This window comes from Lemur catta, chromosome 10, assembly GCF_020740605.2.
Source record: "Lemur catta isolate mLemCat1 chromosome 10, mLemCat1.pri, whole genome shotgun sequence".
Classification (NCBI taxonomy): domain Eukaryota; kingdom Metazoa; phylum Chordata; class Mammalia; order Primates; family Lemuridae; genus Lemur; species Lemur catta.
Window position 1 is genome coordinate 77,666,725 of NC_059137.1, and position 22,839 is coordinate 77,689,563.

Genomic DNA, 22,839 nt, shown 5'->3' on the forward strand with positions numbered 1-22,839 from the left:
CAAATGAAGAGTTACCCTTCACTTCTCATAGGCAACATGGGATCACAATTATTATAAAACACAGAACATCAATCCAAACATCTAACACTTGGAGCCAACTGACTAGCCGTAATAGCTGTAGTGCATTGTGGTCCTCTAACTCAGTGATTTTCAAAGTGTAGACCACATATATTTCATTAATTTGGACGGCAGAATTATTTTCCCAGAAATCTTATAATAATCTTAACAAACATTATGATTTTAAAGGTTGTCAGTGTTCTACAAAAACTACATGTATCTATTCATGCTAATTATTACATTCAGTTCTTCTCAACTAATGTATTTTTAAGTCTTTTGGGTGCTATCTACATTTATTAAGTCTGCATTTTTATCATATACTTTATTATATCCCAAGTAATAAAAATGGTTCAATGATTCACTAAAGGATTAAAAGCAGTAATGAAAGTAGAACAGCAAATAATGCAATGTATAAAAACACAATAAAATTTAAAATTAACAGGACTCTAATAAAGTGAATACAGAATATATTAATAAACCTATATATGTGTTAGGACAAAAGTGATGCCACATAAGCAGCAGAAAGGGAAAATTATAAACAGAAAATAAAGACAATGAATATTAAAAATTTTCATTTATTGAGTCATCAACCTATTTGCTCCTAGCCACCTGCTATGAAACCTGGTTGTACCAGAGGCCTGAAGACATCACAATTTTTGTTTCACTTTCAAATAAAGTCCAGTGACCTGTATGAGTCTTTCCAGAACAAGTACCAAAGTAATGTTTTCCAGCACAAAAGTGATGAATTTTGTTGCTAAACAGCCAAAAACCTGGAGAACTTATTTGAATTTGTACTCCTTAGTAGGAAACCAGTACAAGTCAAACTATTGCTAAGGGACTTATCTATTAGCTACAAAGTTAATAACAAATATCACATTCACAAACAAAAGAAACCAGAACAAGCTATTGGCAAAACACTTTTACCAAATGAACTGGAGGATACCATGTGAGAGAGGAATTGCTATCGTGCACAAGCTAACAGACATATTTCACTTTAGAGTTGGAAAAAAATGGTGATATGTGGAATCTGAATCAATACAGTAAGAGGAAGAAATACACAATACAATTTGGTCTATTTATCACTGAAAACTCATGACAAGAGATTTTCCTATTCAGTTAATTATTTTTGAGCCATGAGGTAGACTTTTTAAAAAGGTACACTAGAATAAATCATATCAGTGCATCATGAATAAAACAGATTATACCTGAATAACATCTACACAGAGATTTAATCACAGGCAACAGCTGTTAGTGAACAATATATCTCCTGATCTTGATTCAGTATTAAAAGAAAGAGCAAAAATTATGAATACAATCATACCAAAACCTTGGCCTATACATCTTTTTAAAAACAGCTTTACTGAGATATGATAGGACAGCCTTGCTAATAAACTATATAACAGAGAGAAAAAATAAACTACCTAACAGAAAAAAAAAAAAAAAAAGAAAACTCAGCACATAAGTGCCCCTTTGAAGGGAATTATCACAGCACAACAGCTCCTTGTTTGATTAACCACCTGTGTGGCTCAACTCACTGTCTTTAAGATTAACCTTCTGCTATCAGCTGGCAGCAATCACTTTTTACCCCTTATACCCCCAGTAAAAATCCCAAACCCCTTATCCTCCCTGCCAGCACTTCTCCTTTCTTTCTCTTGTGCTGAGTCCTTCCCTCCCTTTTGGAAAGTTAAACTCTCTTTCTTTAAAGCTATTCTTTTTTTTTTTTTTGAGACAGAGTCTCGCTCTGTTGCCTGGCTAGAGTGAGTGCCGTGGCGTCAGCCTAGCTCACAGGTAACCTCAAACTCCTGGGCTTAAGCGATCCTACTGCCTCAGCCTCCCCAGTAGCTGGAACTACAGGCATGCCCGGCTAATTTTTTCTATATATATTTTTAGTTGGCCAGATAATTTCTTTCTATTTTTAGTAGAGACGGGGTCTCGCTCTTGCTCAGGCTGGTCTCGAACTCCTGACCTCGAGCGATCCACCCGCCTCGGCCTCCCAGAGTGCTAGGATTACAGGCGTGAGCCACCGCGCCCGGCCTTTAAAACTATTCTAATCTTTGTGTCAAGAATTCCTTCTCAACCTGCCTTATGAGCTCCCACCCTAACAAGATACATTTCACATATCATTTTTTTTTTTTTTTGAGACAAGAGTCTCACTTTGTCTCCCAGGCTAAAGTACAGTGATGTCATCATAGCTCACTACAATCTCAAAGTCCTGGGCTCAAGCAATTCTCCTGTCTCAACCTCCTAGGTAGCTGGGACTACAGGCACATACTACTGGGCCCGGCTAATTTTTTCTATTTCTAGTAGAGATGGGGTCTTGCTCTTGCTGGTCTAGAACTCCTGGGCTCAAATAATTCTCCTGCCTCGGCCTCCCAGAGTGCTAGGATTACAGCCGTGAGCCACTGTGCCCAGCCCACATATCATTTTTTTAATCCCACAACACATTAAAACCAACCCATTTCAAATGTGAAACATATGTATCTTTTGATATATATATATCTGTGCAAAGAAATGGGTAGGGAATATAAGACTACTCTTCCACAATGAAGTATGCTGGGATATATAAAAGTTTATGAAATGAAAATTGAGATAAAAACATTTCTTTAAACACACTAATAATGTAGGGAAGTTCTTTGCTACAATTTCCAGTAGCTTTGGGAGCATATCTCAGCAAAATACACAGTATCTCGAATAGCCTGAATCAATCTTTTCAGGGTCAATATATCACAATTTTTAATGTTAAGGAAAAGATTAGAATTAAGATCAAACTATGGTTCAAACAATTTGTCCCAACTGGTCTTTGTCTTTTAATGGCTAAGTCCAACTACTAATATGTATATTTATTCAAAGAACAAAGTGTGTATTTTTTATACCTTATTTAGCTTTCCTTTCCATCTTTTGTTATATGGACCAATTCTGTGGGGTTTTCTTCAAGTGATTTAAACTGCATAGAATGAAAAGTGCTATGTATAAGTGGTTCTCTTTAAATTTTAAATATCACACTAGGAACCATGTATTTTGTTATCAACACAAAAAATCTGAAATACCTATTGATTCCTTGACCTATTTCTTTCCTATTTTTTTGTATTCATAGGCAGGGGGGGTTTCATTTCAGACAAATTCTGTAAATAGGCTATGTTATTTTTAATAACCACATTTACAACCATTGCTTAGAGTTAATTCTTTTATTGAACTAGATTAAACGCTCACCACTGGTGCTTTCCAATTGTTGAGCCCTTTATTTAGATTAACTTAATTGGCAGGAGGACAACTCATAAAAATTACAGAAAGGATGATGGCGGTACACTTTCTCAGTTACTGTATGTCTGAGAGTGTATTTCTGGTGCATTCACACAAATGACATCTTGGCTAGAGGTAGGATTCTTGGTCCTAACATTTCAGTTCTGGCATTAAAATAGCCTTATTTGTCATCCTTTGTAGGCAACCTGTTTTCTTCTATACACACATTTATAGCATTATTTCTTTATTCCTAATTCTTAAAGTTAAAAACTAAAATTTAAAAGACTTAAAGCTCATTTCAGTTCTTTCAACCTTAGATTCAAGTGTTAAGCCTAGGGAAATTTTTATCATCATAATCTTTAAAACTTAATTGACACAATAAGTGTACATATTTATTGGATGCATAGTGATACCGTAATACATATAATGTACAGTGGTCAGATCAGGGTAATCAGCATAACCATTAACCCAAACATTCATCATTTCTTCGTGTTGAGAACATTCAATAATCTCCTAGCTACTTAAAACTATATATTAGGTCATTAAATATGAAATGTCTGATTTTGAATCAAAAGTGTAGTTTATTATATCTCAAATAAGAAGTAGTACAATTAATCAAAACATGTGCCTAACCTATTGACACAGTTTTGCCATGTTAACAGTAACTTGCTTATGCCTGCAGCGAAGAAGCCTGGATAGTGAGTGTTGATGAAATCATGAAAGGCGTTTTCCACAGTTTACTGAGAATTGAATATTTTTCCTTGCAAGAAGTGGTCCAACGCCTGGAAGAAGTGGTAGTCAGTTGGTGCAAGGTGTAGTGAATAGAGTGGATGATGGAGAGTTTCCACGTCCAGTTTCTGTAGTTTGAACAGCGCTGTTTTTTGCAACGTGTGGTCTTGCAAGAGGCTTGGCCTGTCTCTATTGACCTATCTTGGCTGCTTAATTGCAAGCCTCTTCATCATTTCATCCAGTTGGTTGCAGGAGACATCTGCTGTAATCAAGTGACCAGGTTTCATGAAGCTATAGTGGACCACCAAACAGACACAATTAGCTTTTTTTGAGGAATATCAGTTTTGGACTGTTTCGGCCCTTCATCTTTATCCAGCCACTGTGCTGAACACTTGTGATTGTCAAAAAGAATCCATTGTTCACCACACATAACAATATGGTATAGAAATGGTTTACCTTTATGTCATGACAGCAAAGAAAGGCAAGCTTTGAGATGATTTCTCTTCTGATGCTCATTTAATTTACGCAGTACCCATCTATCTTGTTTGTTTACCTTGCCCGTTTGTTTCAAATGGTCCAATATTGTAGGAATAGTAATGTCAAACCTTGCTGCTAATTCATGCGTGCATTGAGATGGATTCATTCCCACTATAGCTTTCAGCTCATCATTACCCACCTTGGTCTCAGGCCACCCACATGGCACATTTTCATTTTCAAGATTAAAATCACCAGAGTGAAACTTCTCAAACCATCAACATACTGCTCATTAGCCATATACTTCCTAAACACTTCATTGATATTTCGAGCTATCTGTGTTGCATTGGTTCCACAATGGAACTCATATTAAAAAATAACACGAATTTTTTTACCTATTCATGGTTGCACAAAAATTCCTCAAAAAACAATTTGAAAGACAATCACAAGCCAAAATATGCATTTGAAAGAATGGGGAGGTACCTTCACAATATTAAAAAAAACCAAGAAGTGTCAAAGTGAAATGTCACAGATATCAACCATCAAACTTAGTACTTGAGGAAATCGGACATTCCATACTTAATAACCTAATATCACTAACTATGGTCATCCTATGTTGCTATAAAACAGCAGTCCCCAACCTTTTTGGTACAAGGAACCAGTTTCAGAAACTTTTTCCATGGACTGGGGCAGGAGGATGGTTTCAGGATGATTCAAACACATTACATTTGTTGTGCACTTTATTTCTATTATTATTACCCTGTAATATATAATGAAATAATTATACAACTCACCATAATGCAGAATCAGTGGGAGCCCTGAGCTTGTTTTCCTGCAACCAGATGGTCCCATCTGGGGGTGATGAGAGACAGTGACACCTGAAGTGTGTTGATTACATCCATTCTACTCCATAATCTCATTTTAGTTGCTGTCACTGCAGAAAACCCTGCTTCACAAAGATAGGATGTTGGAAACAGAAGCAGGCTTTTTATTACCTCTGTGGCAATGTCAGGATATTCCGCCTTGACTTTAATCCAGATCATATAGAAATCTGAAGTTGTCTTAAACATACTTGTAAGGTCACCATCATTTGTGATCTCAAGGAGTTGATCCTCTTCTAGCACGGACAAAGTCGATTCACCTGGCTTATTCACAAATGGGTTGAAGATCCATTCCTTTCCAGTTTGGGGGTCTTTTGTGGCTGGGAAGTAATGCTCAAACTCTTTTGAAAGCTGAGATAGGTGATCATGCACCAGCTGGGAGAAAGGCAACCCTGGCTCAGTCTCTTTCAAAATCTCTGCTAATGTTTGAAACATGTCAAAAATCCCAATGTTCACTCATCACCCCCATAATTCCAGTTTGGCTTTGAGTGCAGTCACTATATCTGCTGACTTGAATATAGTTGTCATTCTCCCCTGAAGTGACAGATTGAGTTAGTTGAGCAGGGTGAATATGTCACACAAGTAAGCAAGTTTTGTGACCCATTCTGTGTCATTGAAATGTGCTGCCAGTGGTGACTGCTTTTCTAAAAGAAATCTCTGGACTGGCTCTCGTAACTCAAAAACTCTGGCCAGTGATCCACCTTTAGAAAGCCATTCCACTTCTGTGTACAAGAGAAGATTTGTGTGCTTTGTGTCCATCTCCTCACAGAGCTGTGCAAACAGATGTTGAGTTAAGGGTATGTACTTTAATGTGGTTGATAATTTTAATCACATCCTGCAAACTGTTGTTTAATTCAGGTGACATCTTTTGGCTACCCAGCATTGCTCTATGGATGATACAGTGTGGAGACTCACATTCAGAAGCAAACCTCTTTGACCCAAGTAGTAAAACCAGAAAGCTGTTCAGTCATGGCAGCCACTCCATCTGTGCATATACTGACACAAAATGACTAATTCAGTTTTCCTGATATGTAATCATTCAAAGATTTGAGTAGTGCTGCAACTGTGGTGTTGGTTGGCAACAAAAGTGCACATAACACATCCTCCTAAAAAATACTGTGCAAAAACAAGCATTGTTGTCTTGTTGACAACATTGGTAGACTCATCAACCTGGATTATGTACCATGGTGACTCATTAATCCTAACAATTGTGCTTCAATATTTTCTATTTCATCAATTCATCTAGTTATGGTGCTAGCCGAAAGGGAACAAACGTGCCACCTTTTGAACTGCAGCCTCTCATGAAAGTTCATGGCAAATGTCCTTAGCAACAGGCAGGATCAACTCCTCACCGGTAGTAAAGGGCTTCTTAGCTTTAGCAATGCAGTTAGCCACTACGAACAATGCTCTCAGTGCAGACACGTTTGATGAAGTGGTGGCCTCCAATAATTGCTTCTGTTCTTTGTGTTCACGTTTTTTTCTTTTGAAAAACTCCAAAGGCTTGTCTTTTAATGCAGGGTGCTTGATCTCCATGTGGTGAAGCAGTTTTAAAGGTTTCATGGCTTTGTTGGATAGCTGGTCGCCACACATTATACAAAGTGGGCTTGGAGAATGTGAATCACCTGTTGCAATGAACCCATAATTTAAGTAGGACTTGGTATTTTCTTTTAAATGCAACTTTCATTTTGTTGGCAGTCTTAGAGTCTCCTGCTGTCTCATCACTGGGTCTTTCCACCTTTTCAAAGAAGCTCTCCAGCAATGTTTGGTTTTTTACTCATTTTTGCTAGGGTTAGCTTGTAGGCTTACCAAAACTATGACTGAAACAGTGTGCAGTGTGAGAAAGAGGCATGGATGGAAGTGGTAAATAAAATAACGGGCAGGCCATGCACCGACTAAAATAAGTGTTGGATTCTGACTTAAAGCCTGCCACCACATGCAGCTTAATTGCCACTTGCCACTCATTGATAGGGTTTTCATATGAGTCTGCAAGCAATTGATTTTATTATGATCTCTGTGCAGGCAAACCTCTGTTAATGATAATCTGTATTTGTAGCTAGTCCCCAGCACTAGCATCACCACCTCAGTTCCACCTCAGATCATCAGGCATTAGACTTTCATAAGGAGCTGCAACCTAGATCCCTTTCATGTGCAGTTTACAGTAGGGTTCGTGCTCCTATGAGAATCTAATGCCGCTGCTGATCTGACAGGAGGTGGAGCTTATGCCGTGATGTGAGTGATGGGGAGCAGCTGTAAATACAGATGGAATGTTTGCTAGCTTACCCCATGCTCACCTCCTGCTGTGCAGCCCAGTTGTAACAGGTACCAGTAGATGGCCTGGGGGTTGGGGACTACAGCTATAGCTATAGAACACTAAGACTTATTCCTCCTGTCTAGCTGTAATTTTGTATCCCTTAACATAATCTTTAAGACCTCCTTCTGTTCTATCTGTTTCAGGGATACTAAGTACGTCTCTGTTAGATTTCAGTTCAGTGTTCCAATCTATCGTATCAATTTTATCAGCAAAATTTATCTCACATTTTCCTTCACACAATTGACCCCATTTTCCTCAGTATATATTCTTTGGTCCTTCTAATGAAGTTTTTATTCTGCTTTAATTTTATTTTCTAAATTTTGTAATTTACCCATCTCCCTTCCAATTTCTCTCAGCCACTTTTTTATTTCAGTCCATTATCTTTTCTCACCTTATTATATAACACTACTGCCCCCTTGACTTTTACAAAATGATCTAGCACCTTGACTTTTATTAAAGCAAAAAACAAGTGCTATCTAAAATTAACTTCTGTTCCCTATAACAAATCTTTTCCAAAGTGCTTTTACTCTGAATACTAAGTACAATGTTCTTTTCCTTTTAGCTTTTCTTCAGCTGACATGAGATCAACTAAGATCCAGGGTTTGCTCATAAGTAGGTGGAATGGCTGCTTCTCTACTGTCCGTCTGGTTGCTGCTTAATTCCAGCTCTCAGATTTTAGGCTGAGGCCTCACCGATTTAAGTTTGCATTATCATTATGGTGATTTAGGAGTAGGAAACTTTGCCTTAGCATAATTTCTTTTCTGTGTTTGAAATAAGCAACCACATAACAGGTAAGATTTCCATGCCTAGCTTTTTGTCTGGCTCAGCCCTCCATACCTGGACTTTCTCATAGTGCTGTTTCCCTAGTAGGACAGGGAGAACAACCCCATACTATATGCTTTCTGCCTAGTATAGTCATTGTCTGTCCCTCAAAATGTGTCTACTTTTGAAAACTATTACTGTTCAAAGTAAAATGGATTCCAAGTGGTATACTGTCCATTGGTTCCAAGGCTTGCCCTTAACTCCTTGTCATCTCTCAGTATAATTATCTCAGATCTACTTTATTTCCACGCCCTTGATTATCTTCTTCCAAGTGAGACTTTCAAATAAGGGACCAGGTCTTCCTAAGTGACCTATCAATAGTATACCCAGCAGAAATTCCTCAAAGTTCCTGGGCCTTAGATGGCACCCTTATATAGGGTCAGGGCCAAGTCAACTATTTCCTTCTCATAATTACTGGGTTTTGATAGCAATCAATAGGAGCAGAAGGAAAGGCAATCAGATATCTGTGTTCAAGTCTTCATATTGCATGAAATTTGTTTTGGTGCAAATGTGAGTAGTTTTCCTTCATTTGTTTCCCAGCACCCTTTGGGCCACTGGGAGAAATTCTCTTTGGTGAAGACACTGGTAAATTCTATTATTGTCTAAATAAATAGATCACATTTATACTTGTAAACAAGAATCTGTCATAAGGAATATTATACAAGGAAGAAAACAATCAAATAACTCCTAGAAGTAGTACAAGATGATTTATCCAGCACACCAGAGCCTAGAAATGTCTTTTGAACAGCATTACTGCATGGCTCTAGAGTAATAATGGACACTCATCATGACAAGCCTAAGGCACTACAGAATCCTAAAGAAAATGTTATAATTAACATAGTTTATGTTAAGAGCATAGTTTAGTACACTCTACTTATTTTAAAACTGGTAATCCAAGAATGATAGGAATAGCTACTCTAATAGACCTAACATCTGCTAGAATGATACTCATTCTTAATAGATCAAATGACAATTTAATAGATGAGCAAATAAACAACTCTTCATTTCCTACACATACAGCACCTTCTAGAGTATATTCCAGGCTTAGTATGTTATTTTCCTGGACACCATATAAAAAAGAAATTTATTGGTCTTAAAAAGTTGTCTATTTGACTATTATTAATGATATTTAATACAGGCACAGAAGAACAAAATATGTAAATAGGTTAAAAAAACAAACAAATGCCATAAATTATTTTATATCAAGGTTTAAAAGGAAAAGTTTCCCCTCAAAATCTATCTTTTTTAAGCAAAACTGTCACTGGGTATTTTTAAAAAAAGAACTCTGGCCCTACAAATGTGATTTTTTTTTTCCTACTTGAAATAATTTAGTAAGATTCCTCTACCTTCCCTATCTCTCTCTCATTTGTAAAAAGGCAGATGATTTTAAAAACCACAAAATAAGTGCTCTGAATTGCCAATACTAACAAACAATAAATGTACCAAATCTGCTTTTCTGTAGATCAAAGACAGAACTTTTTCTTAAAAGCAGCAAAGCCATGTGAATTAATGCAATACAAATCTGCTCCTCAGAACAGTGATGACATGGATTGAGATGCACTGTCGTCTGAAAAATCCATAAATTCACTGAAAAACAAAGCAAAATAATTTTATTTACTTAGCTGTACCTGCTCATCTCTTTGTCTCCACTCTTGCCAATTTTCTTCTCGTGAATCCTTCTGTACTGGGTTTGACAATGAAAGCTCATGTTGAGCATTACAAACGGCATGGGAGGATTTCTGGGGAATTTTCTTAAAAGCAAGATTCCTGAGCTATAAAACAAACAAAAAATATATTACATATATTTCAAAGATAAAAAAATCAACAATATTTTTATACTTCTACTACAAACACTTACCATACTAACTCACACAACTTAAAGTCACTATTTGTGTTTTTGTATGTAATCATTGTACAATGCTAATTTTGCCAGCATTTGAGATAATGCTGGTGTTGTACTCTAGTATACCACTATCTTAATGATTCCTCTCTACTAAAGAGAAGTTTATAAGTGTAAAAGAGTGAAACAAGTATGCTCTTAAAATACAAAACAGTACAATTCAAAAAACTTGAATGACTTCCTCATTTTAAATTTTTTGAAATAAACACGTTTCCACAGTCAGAAAAAAAGTATTTTAAAAATGTTCATTATATTTGACTTTAAATACATACAAACTTACATCCATTCATCCAAGTAATATTTGCTGAGTACCTGTGAACCAAGTACTGTGGATACATGGATGAACAAGTAATACCTGTCCTTACGATGCTTATAGTTTATCGGGAAAGCAGACAACACAATTATAATTGTCACCTCATTCGCTTCACTCTGTTGCTGTTCCTTCTTTTTTCTTCTTTTCTCTCTTTTTTTCTCATTTGTAGTTGATTTGCTTCCCAAAGTTTGAGACTTTCCAGTATTCCGACCTTTGCCTTTTCCAGGTTCAGAATCAGAACCACTGCCACTATCCACTTGTAACAGGGCAAAACGAGAAGCAGTAGTGGGAACAGAACTAAGTACTGCTGAAGCCATTGTAAAATTTTTTTCTTTTAAAATACTTGTGTCAAGAATAATTCCTGTGGAAATGGAGAAAAGGAAGTAGAGAGGTAAATATACTTAGTAAAATTTGTTCTAAATTCCAGAACAATCATATATATACATTTCTCCTGACACCAAATTTAGTAAATCATAACCACAGTCCTATTGGCAATAATATACTTTTTGACTTAAGTAAAAAACATAAAATTATACGCCGGGCGCGGTGGCTCACTCCTGTAATCCTAGCACTCTGGGAGGCCGAGGCGGGTGGATCGCTCAAGGTCAGGAGTTCGAGACCTGCCTGAGCGAGACCCTGTCTCTACTAAAAATAGAAAGAAATTATCTGGACAACTAAAAATATATATAGAAAAAAAAAATTAGCCGGACATAGTGGCGCATGCCTGTAGTCCCAGCTACTCGGGAGGCCTAGGCAGTAGGATTGCTTAAGCCCAGGAGTTTGAGGTTGCTGTGAGCTAGGCTGATGCCACGGCACTCACTCTAGCCCGGGCAACAAAGTGAGACTATGTCTTAAAAAAAAAAAAAAAAAATTATACAATAGAAAAATTATATATTGAAATTTCACAGGTAACTATTACAAGAATACCACCAATACAATGTATGTGTTCATCTTTCCAAATATGGTTTTCAAAACTTCATGATTTTCCTCTCTCCTTTCAATACTTCTGTAATATACACAGATTTACGGAGAACATTTTAAATCAATATGGTTTACAGTGGAAAAGTAGGAATATCATTTTTCACTGTAGACCAAAAGAGACCCTTAATCCAACTACATGTTTATACCAAACTTCCAATACAAGAAAAAAAGTACAAAAGAATATTATTATATGCTACCTTAAGCTTAATTCTAGAGATTATGATTTAGAACTGACAGCAAAATAAAGAGCTTAAATTCCCTCAACCAAAAGAAACTTTTTCAAAATCACCTTCCACATTATCCCTTAGTTCACTAGTTTCTGTGAACCCCACCGCTCCAAGCGTAGGTGGGTACGGTTTCATTTAGTGCTCTGTCAGCTTTTCAACAATCTTTTAGACTGAAGAGGGATCTTAAAGGTCCTCCAGTAATTTCTAACCCAAATCTTTTAGTTTTACAGATAAGGTAACTGGAGTTTAGATTGGTTAAATGACTTGCCTAAGTTCATTCTGCAAGTTAGTGCCATAGTCAGGACCTGAACCCAGATTTGCTGAACCCTACTCTGCCCAAGTCCAAAGAAAAAAGCCCTATAGCTAGTAAACGATTAAGTACTCTTCCAGATTTTCTTAATAGATCGTGAAACTCCGAAATGTGTTTTTATTTTGAAATATATCAGGTACACAAAAACTGGATAGTCAGTTTAAAAAAAAATGAATAAGTACTCAGCACCAAGACTAAAAGAACGTTACCTGACCACTATGCCTCTCTCCAAAAGCATCCCCCCACTACCTCCATCTAGAGATAAGTATTATTCTGATTTTTGTGTAACTTATTCCTTTCCTTTTCTTTACCAGTTTTATCAAATGTGCCTTGAGTCACAGTGCTCATATCTGAACTAGCCACTGTCATTTCCACAATATCCCATTGGTTACACATATATTAATATTTCTTATTGTATCACAATATCACACAGGTTCATGTGGAAGAGGACTACGCAAAGGTGAATACTAGAAGGTGAGGATCACTGAGGTCCATTTTGAAAGATGACCACACACTATAGTTTGTATGTTTTCAGGAGGGAACAAAAATGAGAAGCATGTATTCAATCTTCAATCTTAAGAATCCAGAAAACTATTCAGAAATATTTCAATTTTTTTTGTTTACACAATGAAGAAAAATCATAAGAATATTCGAAGATGTCATCTAGCAGTCAATAAACCAAAGTATTTTTATTATAATACCACGTTAATACCCATTGCTCCTATGCCCATAAATAAGCAAATCAAGATAAAAATCACAATATACATAGATGACCTAACACTGATAAATTATGACATTTTTAGGTTTAAACCTATCCTGGAAGCATGAAAATTAAGGTTTCATAAATTATTACAAGGGAGAAAAGATTACAAAATGAAAAAGAAATTCCAGACTCAAAAATATTATGGAAAACATTAATTCCCCTTCAACTTCAACATGTCTTTTTAAACGAATCCTACATAACATTTTAGTTTCTTGAGTACTTCAGGTACAATATTTCTATACAGGTGTTCAGCAACTACCACTATATTTAGTTTTAACTGCTGGAACTATAAATTGAAAGTGGTAGCTCTATAACTGTTCACAAATATTCACTGCCCCCCTTTGAAGCAGAATTATACTCTCTCTCCCCTGTTGAATGCAGACATGACCACATGACTTAATTTAGCCAGTGAAATGCTAATCTTTAAAAAGCTTTAAAAGTCAGCACATAGTTCAACATGTTCTCTTTTCTCTGCTTCTGTGATTGTGTAAGCACATGTTGAGATGGAGTCTCCATCAGCCAGGTCTAATAGAGTCTAAAACTACAAGGAACCTGTGATGTACATGTAGCTTGAGCAAGAAAGCAATTTTGTTGCTTTAAACTGCTGGGATTTTTAGGTTGTTACTGCAGTATACCCTAGCCTTATTATGACATAGGTTACACAAAAAAATTTCTTTTCCATTCTAGGGCTATCAAAACTATAAATTCTGTATTTGGATTGTTCTATATGAGTTAAATGTTTATAAATGTCTATTCTAAAACATCTCTCCAAAGCTCATAGAAATTTTCTTTCTGCAGCATAAGGCAGAGCTTCTGTACCTGGTATCCTCAGATAGTTTCCCTCAGGCCTTGGGGCAGCCAGGAAAACCCTGGAAAAGTCAGAGCCTCTGGGCCGCTCACCTCCAGATGCAAGCAACCTTATCTGGTGCTCATCAGTGGGTAGCTCCTGTACATGCTGCTCTGCAGTTTTGTCAAATGTGACAAGGAAAGTGCTCCACCCTCTGGTAATCTATTTCATCAAACAGCTGCAGAAAGCACTGCTGCCCATCATGGTAGACAGGCCCGTGGAACTGTTGGAAGAGTTTATGTTCCAGGTGCCCAGACAGCAAGGCACACAGTACAAAGAGAGGAGGTCAGGAGTTGGGGAGCACAAAATCTCCTACTGAGCAAGGTTCCAAGCAATGGCCTTAAATCTCTATATTAATATTTTCCCCCATTTGCCAGTGACATGTGTTTTTAGCACCATAAAAATCTAGCTGCACAGTGATTGCTCAAACAATGCACATGCTTTCTGCCAGTTAGAACTTTGTCATTATCTCAAAACACTTGAAGTCAGAAAATCCAACTGAATTTGAAATCCTTTCATTTTTACCCCAAGAAAATTCATATTCTATTTTTGGCAAAAATAGCCTTTAGATTCTTTAAAAATAATTTCAACTGTTGTAAGTTACCGAATGCTTAGAAAACAAAAATGGTTTGTTTTTATTATCTACTATTCACACAAATAAAATTTTAAAGGGGACTGAATTCTAAGAAATCATCATTTAAAAGCCTAGATCAGGAATTGTATGTTATTTCATGGATAAATCTGATATTTAAAAGCTTATGGTCTCCTAACCTTGTAAACCACCTGGGCAAAAACAAAGCAATACAAACAAACAACTAAAAGCTTATGTTCATGGAAGCAAGCACAATTTTCAAACTGGAAACCCTGAAAAGATTTTGAAGTTTTATACGAAGTCAACATTTAGTATCTTTCCTAATACTTTTTATCCTCAGCTTTGCTTATTCTAGTCATACACTATAAAGAAAATGTAACACATTTTTTTTTCATCCAGTTCTACACAGACACTTAGAGATCTCCTTCCAGTTTGGGGACAAATGAGATGCCTATGGTCCTTTATGTTAGTAATGCAATGGTCAAATGGCAGAGAGCCCTAGCATGAGTGCTGACCTGGAGCCAGAATGCCCTTTCAACTTGCCCTAGGCAACTTACTTCATTTGTTTCCTCTGTGAAACAGGAATAAGAATACCTAGCTCCCTGAGTTCGTTGTAAAGACTGAATAGGTTAACATATGTAAAGTGTTTAGAACAGTAGCCAGTACAGCATAAGCACTCAAATAGAGTCATGGGTCACTTTACGATGCAGATACTTTCTGAGAAATATGTCACTAAGTGATTTTGTCATTGTGCGAACATCACAGAGTATACTTCACAAACCATGATGGTGCTGCCTACTATACACCTAGGTCCATGGTATGGCCTATTTGCTCCTAGGCTACAACCTGTACAGCATGTTACTGTACTGAATATTGTAGGCAATTGTAATACAATGGCAAATATTTGTGTATCTAAACATAGAAAAAGTACAGTACGGTTTTATAATCTTACGGGACCACAGTCATGTATATGGTCCATGGTTAACCAAAACGTTGTGCAGCGTGTGACTGTATAAGCACCTACTGGTGTTCTTACTATTATTATTAGACTGAAATGTGCGTGGAGGTCCTATGAGGCATAGGAGAATTGGCGCAAGCTATTTAAAAATTCGACTAAGTACATCTGACTCCATTGCAAAAAGTGTTTTGAAACTTAAATCAACATCTGGCCCTTCTAGAAGCTAAGGCTTTAATCTTTGAAATAAAATAAAATTTTTCAGGCATTGAGCCTGAAAAATGGTTCAATGGTCAGCCACCAAAAAGAATCAAAGACCTAAAGATTACACCTAACATACTACAAAAGGAAAACACCAATCTACCAGAAACCCAAAAATCACAGTTGCAACTCCGTTTTAAACAATGGGCATAACACAGTCTTAAACACAATAGATAATAAATGTTTCCTAAATGAGTGAAAAGAAGTAATAAAAGACAGAAACACACAGCAAAAAAACCAAAGTATTAGAACAAATACTGTTATCTGAGAAAAGAACCAATGATAAGCACTCCAAAGACAAAATTATTTTTCTGGAGATCCTTTTGTAGTTCATAAGCCTGATGATTGGGCTTTCATGCTTATGTGTGAGATGTGCCTCCCTCAAACTTTGTTATGGCATCAGCTCTTTACCTGTCTAATGTGAAAAAATAATAATAATAAATTATTTCTCTGGGAAAGCAGATACCTATATCACCTCAGCAAGCCATGTGTTAACATACTTAAACTTATGAAAGGGGGAAATGCTCACCTATAATAATTATCCCTTGTTGATCAGGGGTAAGATTGTCCAAAAAAAAAAATACGATAGTGGCAGCCACTTGCATTATACTTTACATGATAGTAAATATTAAAGACAAAAAATAGCAACTACTTAGTCTGCAGCTAAGGGGCTAGGAGATAAGACAATTGGAAGGGCTCAATCATCTGTGCTACATGCTGGATTTTTAAAAATAAATAGTCAATACATCAACATATCATCTACCTCAAAAGCCATCAAAGAAATCCACATACCACATCAAAAGGTACACTAACAGCAGAGCAAGACCATGTCTCCAAAACAAAAAAAAAGGTACACTAACTCAAAAGATATAAAAAGAAGACGAACAAAAATGACACATTAACCAGTACTTCAGAAGTAGAGGAAGCGAAAATACAAATTTTAAATAAAAGAGGGGAATAAAACATTAATATAAAAAAATCCCCAATTTGTAAATATGTATTATTTATATATACCAAAGAGAAGAGAGAAATTCATGGGATTACTTATTATGCTTCTTTTCTTTTCTATAGTTTTCACTATTTCCCCAAATGTTCTACAATGACTATATTACTTCTACAAAAAAAAAAAAAAAAAAAAATCTCATCTTGAAAAGGGAAAATGAACATCTGGTCATCTATACCCAAACTGAAAAAGTTAAGGACAATGTAATCAATGCAATATTGATTTTTCTGCCCTGTGTCAAAATTTAGAAAGGGCAATTACAGGTCAGAGTGGACAATGAGACGCCTTTGGCCATTTATGTCAGTGATGCAAAAGTCAAATGACAGAGAGCAACTGTCAAAGACTTATTATGTTGCATGATTTTAAGAAAGCATTATCTTAACTAATTTTTCAGAATTTATAAAAAGATAGTCATTTTATATAGTCCAGGAATATCTTTGCATCTTCTTTTTTAACCTTGATGAGAAAAAAAGGGATAAATAGGCAGACCAGGAAAACACCAGGCTTTTTAAAGATACTATTTAAGGTCATGGCCAGGGTTAATATTCCTTCAGTCTTGTGTCCTAAACTTCTGCATCTCTGCCTACAGTCATATCTAAGAGAGATTAAGATAAATAGATTCAAATACAGGTCTTCTCCCTCACCTCTCTATTTCCCCTTTATCTTTCAGTAACACTTGGCCTTTAAAATTCAAACACATTCTCAGATATATACACACACACTTAAATGATATAATTAAGGCATACAATGTAAATAAAAGTATAGAGGAACTCCAACTAAGCTATGTACATTAATCTATGAATATGGTGGCTAATGCTGTATATTAAACATTTATATATTACTAAAATACTACACAAATCAGGTGTTTGGTTCAGAAATCTATTGATTATATTTTATTTTCCCCCTCTTCCTTTTGAGTCTTTTAAAAATAATTTCAAGGATAATTTTAGTTATTTCAAGGATAAGTTTAGTTGAAGGAAGACAAAGGATATTCACAAGGTAATTTTTAAAAAGGAATGTTTCAGGTCAAAATGCAAAAGAAACACAAGTTCACAATTACAAAAACAGGCAGCTCATCATCTATAAATATATCTTCTATTATTCCATCATCTTCTATAATTTAATGACTACCATTAGTAAAAATAATCCTTCTGTTCTTAAGATGGCAGCAATGTCAAAAGTATAACTAAGTCTCCATTTTGTAATATATATACTTCATACCCAAAAAGCCAATTATTTGATTTATTAGATATTATAACATATGTTAGGGGTTTCTATAGCAACTCTCCTTCAGATTCTGTTCGTACTTCAGGAAAAACCAACTACTTAGAGTTTCTTGAACACACAGTTTACTTGTTCATATCGTTATCTATGCTGTTCCCTTTGCCTACAATGCCCTCCATCTCTTCCACTCAAAATTTCCATTCACTCCTCAAAATCCTGTTCAGGTGCTAGCTTCTCTATGAAGCATTCTCTAAACTATTGCTTAAGTTAATCATTCCTTCCTCTGTAATATTTCCATATTGTATAGTTACTTCTATTATTGAATGGACTCAAATAAATTCTCTTTGTTGTTGGACCTGGCCCCCTATAATCCTGATCTTCCTGAAAGACATGGCCCTCTTCTTTCTATTCCTAACAACGACCACAGAACCTGGTACACAGAAGATAAATTTATTGAACTTAGTGTTTTCTTCATGTTTGCATTCCCAAAGTACACAGCTATCTATGCACTGAAAGATGTGCTCTAGAAATAGAAAAAGAAAAATACCAAGTGCGGTATAGCTAATCCCCAACCCATAATGCAAATGTGGATTAATGATAATCAGCGGTTCAAAGTTGTTTCATTAGGGTAAGTCTATTCTACCAACTAATCATCATTACAACTAACTGTGTCTAGGAAGCACATTTGTGTAGGAAGCTTATTTGGTTTTGAAGTATTGATTTAAAAGAATTAGGATGCATAAGGTACTTAAGTAAACTGCTTCTAAAAATAAATAGCCAGAAAAATTTCTAAATGGCTGGTACTCTTGGGCTCCACCAAGGCTCAGAGGACCACTGCCATTATGACTTCACTCCTCTAGACTATGATATCACTAGGGTCAGGAAAGATGATAGCAACAGCCATATCTCAGCCCAGGGGACCACAATTAGGGCACTTCTAAACTGACACACACACACATACACACAAAATCCTTAATCAAGAACAACCAAATATATCCCTCTCTGTAAGATGACAGCCATCTTCTATTAACACAATCAACCAAGTGGCTTGATCAAAAAAGAAATTAAGGGCAGGGCGTGGTGGCTAACACCTGTAATCATAACACTTTGGGAGGCTGAGATGGGAGCATCGCTTGAGGTCAGGAGTTCAAGACCAGCCTCATCAAGAGTGAGACCCTGTCTCTACTAAATATTAAAAAAAAAAATTAAGGCCGGGCGCAGTGGCTCACACCTGTAATCCTAGCACTCTGGGAGGCCGAGGCAGGTGGATCTTCTGAGCTCAGGAGTTCGAGACCAGCCTGAGCCAGAGCGAGACCCCCGTCTCTACTAAAAAATAGAAAGAAATTATCTGGCCAACTAAAATATATATAGAAAAACATTAGCCGGGCATGGTGGTGCATGCCTGTAGTCCCAGCTACTTGGGAGGCTGAGGCAGTAGGATCATTTAAGCCCAGGAGTTTGAGGTTGCTGTGAGCTAGGCTGATGCCACGGCACTCACTCTAGCCCAGGCAACAAAGCAAGACTCTGTCTCAAAAAGAAAAAAAAAAAAATTAGCCAAACAACTAAAAATAAAAAAAATTAGCTGGGCGTGGTGGTGCATGCCTGTAGCCCCAGCTACTCGGGAGGCTGAGGCAGGAGGATTGCTTGAGCCCAGGAGTTTGAGGATACTGTGAACTATACTGATGCCATAGCACTCTAGCCTGGGCAACAGGGTGAGACTCAAAAAAATAAAATTAATATGAGGTACATGCCAAGTAGTGTGGCCCTGTTGAAATGTAATATAGATTTAAAAAAATAAATTGGGCATAAAATGAAATAGCACTGAGTATCACCGATTTAACAACTGGTGAAATTAAAAAGTGTGTTATTTTATATTCTGTTCTTCAAGTAACACAACTATACAGTATCTTTCACTTTGGCTTCTTAAAAATTAAGATTCGTAATCACCAAGTACCAAGTGCATACTAAAACCTTGCTCACAACATACTTATTGCAAACAACATAAACTTAATGGGTATGCCTCAAACTCCATTTTTTCCTCATAGTTAAGTACTGCCTCCCCTCTCCAATCTGCAGCTACTAATTTCCACAGGCTGAGAAATCTAAGCAAAAAGTACAAGCAAATACTGAGAACCTAAGGGATTCTCCCATGAATAAAGCACATGTATTTCCATTTGCCCACGTTCTTTTAGTCAACTTTAAGTTCTTACTCTTCCTCCACAGAGTTGAAGCCACTAGACTGATATCTTATAGATAAGTTTATTGTACCCATTTATGATAATTAAAATTATCTTTCATTAATGAGGATTTGACTACTACCAACTATAGTGTTATAAGCCTGTTGAGAAAAAAAATCTAGATTTCTATAAAAATTTTTAATATTTTAATTTGCAAAAAAGTTTCCCAAATATCTTCATAGATCCAAGTCAAATTTATTAAACTGATGATTCCAGTTACAATCACAAGCATGTTCAGTACATAAACAGATAACGCTAAACGGTAAAAAAAAAAAAATGTCACTGACTTTTCAGTATAAGAAAGGCATTCCTTCATTAGTGCCTCTCATGAAAGCCTTAGCACCTACCTACTCTGAAAAATCTGGCTAAGGTAAAGAATGGAAAAAGAGGGATGGAGAGAAAAGACTATCAGACAAGTTAGAAAAACTAATTTTGTCATGACTATTCAATATTTATTAGAGATCTGACAAAAATTCTGAAAGACGGTTCCAAACTGTAACAGAAAAAAATACAAATAAAAATCCTGTTCGTTTACTTTTCAATAGCTGGCGGGGAGGAGAAAGAAGGAGGAGCACTACATTCAAAAAGTAATTCACTATACCTCGTTCACGAATGAAAACCCAATTTCACCCATAGGCTGTTAACCGATGCTCCAAAACTTACTCGCAAAGTACGCAGAGAAAGAAATAAGGCTCGGCAAAACCTAACTCCCGCAACGAAGCGGCTTCAAAACCTGAAAGGGAGAAAAAACAAGTCAGGTCGTCGCTCCAGAAATTTCCGAGCGCCCGGCTCGTCGGGAGCGCGGATGCCAGCGGCGGGAGGGGACAGTGGCACCTGTCACTCGGGCGGTCCCCGCGGGGTCTGAGGGCTCAGCCGCAGCCCGAGCCCCGGGCCCTGAGGCGGAGCGCGGGTCTCTCCTCGCCGCCCCCGCGCCCGGCGCCGAGCGTCGGGCCGCGGCCCGTCCCTGGGAGCGGCCCTCCCGCACCCTCTGCCCAGCGCTCCGGCCAACGGGGCCGGTCGCCTCAGGCCGAGTCCCCACCAGCCGAGCCAGGGGCGCAGGGGGAAGCGCGGTCGAGCCGCCGCAACCGCCACAGGGGCGCCGGAGGGGACCCCACGAGGCGGGCCCGCCTCCGCGTACTCACCGGGCCTCCCCGGCCGCCGGCTCGGCCCTCCTCTCCCGCCTCCCCCGCCGCCGCGGCCGCCTCTCCCGCGGCTCCCGGGGCGGCCGCACCGGGCGTTGGGACTGGGCTGGGTCAAGCGGCGGGAGGGGCGGGGTCGGGCTCGCGCCCGGCTGGGGTCGCGCGTCGGCCCGAGGGCCGGGCACTAACGGGCCCGGGGCGCCGGGCCGGCTGGGCGGACGGCGGCGGTGAGCGCGGCTGCAGGCTGCGGTGAGGGGCGGGGAGAGCGCGGCTGCGAGCCGAGCGAGCGAGCGGGCGGAGGGCGGGAGGGAAGCCCGGGCGGAGCGGGCGGCGTGAGAGCCGCGGGGCGGGGGCGGGGCCTGCCGCACCAGCCGCCGCGCGGGGGTTTGTTTATTTTCTCGGTTGGTCGCGGCGCTGGCGCGGAGTGGAGGTTCGCGGGTGACGTGAGCGCCCGGACTTGGGGGAGAGCACCAGAACCACCTGCTGGAGAAGGGGAGCTACGGGGGCCCGGCTGGGTCCAACGTCTCACGTAGGCGGCGGCGCCGCGGTCCTCGGGGTCACAGGGAAGAGAAGGGCTCTCCCGGGGCGGGTGGAAGGAGGGCGGCCTCCCGAGAGAACAGGCGTGCAGGCCGCTGCCCCGCGGCTGGGCGCGATCACCTGCGGCGTGGAAAGCTGTTGGAGGGCCCCGGAGTGCCACAGGGCGGTGGGCCCTGGTAGCCTTGGTTCCCAGCAACTCAGGGCTCACCTCCAGGCAAGTGAGTGAAGTAGAGAGGGTCCTGCAAGTCAAGATTCTCTGTAAGGAAAATACCTGACGTTGCTTGGGTCTCTGTGGAGTTACACAGACCTTTCACGTTATCTTCCTTGGTGCTCCATCAGGTAGTAGTAGTAGTCTAATTTCACGAGCGAAGTGAAGTGACTTACCCAGAGCCTCAGGGCTCATAAATGGCAAAGCCAAAACCCAGCTGTACTGGCTTCCAATTCTGTGCACTTACTGCCGCATCGCATTATCGCCATACATCGCTTTGATTCAACTAATACTAGACACCTCCCCTATAGGTAAAGTGCTGCCAGGTTACAGAGAGAAGTGGAAGATGTTATCCTTGCCCTCAAAGAGTAAGGAATAAAACAAAGATAAAACAGAGAATAAAAGACAAACCATGATAGGTAACATGTGAAAAGTACAAAGAGTACTGCAGAGGATCAAAGTACTGTTCATATCTGTCTGGGGGACCAGGAAAGAAAGGCAGTATGAAGGAGTAGGGATTTGGAATTGACCTTGAAGGAGACGGGGAGAGTTTTACAGCAATGGGGATAGTATAAGAATATACATGAAGGCGAATTAAAAGTTGTGTTTGGAAAAGAGCAAACCTAGGGTATGATGGAAGGTGGCAGAGACAAAGGTGAACGGGGGCTCAGATGCCAAATGGATGAATTTGTATTTAATTCAGTATTTTGAGTATTCATGGTTTAAAAGTTTTAGGGAAGAAAAGGAAGCCTTTTTCTTTGCACTACTGATCTCTCTGTGAAGAGATGCAGTGGTGGAAAAACTGACAGAGACCTACATACAATAGGC

At 38.6% G+C, this 22,839-nt stretch overlaps 1 protein-coding gene and 1 non-coding gene across 3 annotated transcripts in view; one reads left to right on the plus strand and one right to left on the minus strand.

Moving 5' to 3' along the window:
- GKAP1 (G kinase anchoring protein 1) overlaps nucleotides 1-21,289 on the minus strand; it is a 66,869-nt gene extending 45,580 nt beyond the window's left edge. For both annotated transcript variants that reach the window (XM_045562217.1, XM_045562216.1), the window contains exons 1-4: nucleotides 21,270-21,289; nucleotides 20,791-20,860; nucleotides 10,829-11,088; nucleotides 10,143-10,286 (exon numbers count right to left, since the gene is read on the minus strand). In XM_045562217.1, coding sequence (XP_045418173.1) covers nucleotides 10,143-10,286; nucleotides 10,829-11,044 — 360 coding nt within the window. In that variant the 5' untranslated portion in view covers nucleotides 11,045-11,088; nucleotides 20,791-20,860; nucleotides 21,270-21,289. The remainder of the gene's footprint in view (nucleotides 1-10,142; nucleotides 10,287-10,828; nucleotides 11,089-20,790; nucleotides 20,861-21,269) is intronic.
- LOC123646807 lies at nucleotides 15,981-16,084 on the plus strand. Its single transcript, XR_006738055.1, has one exon. It is a non-coding gene; the product is annotated as a small nucleolar RNA U13 (small nucleolar RNA).
- Nucleotides 21,290-22,839: the final 1,550 nt, after the last annotated feature.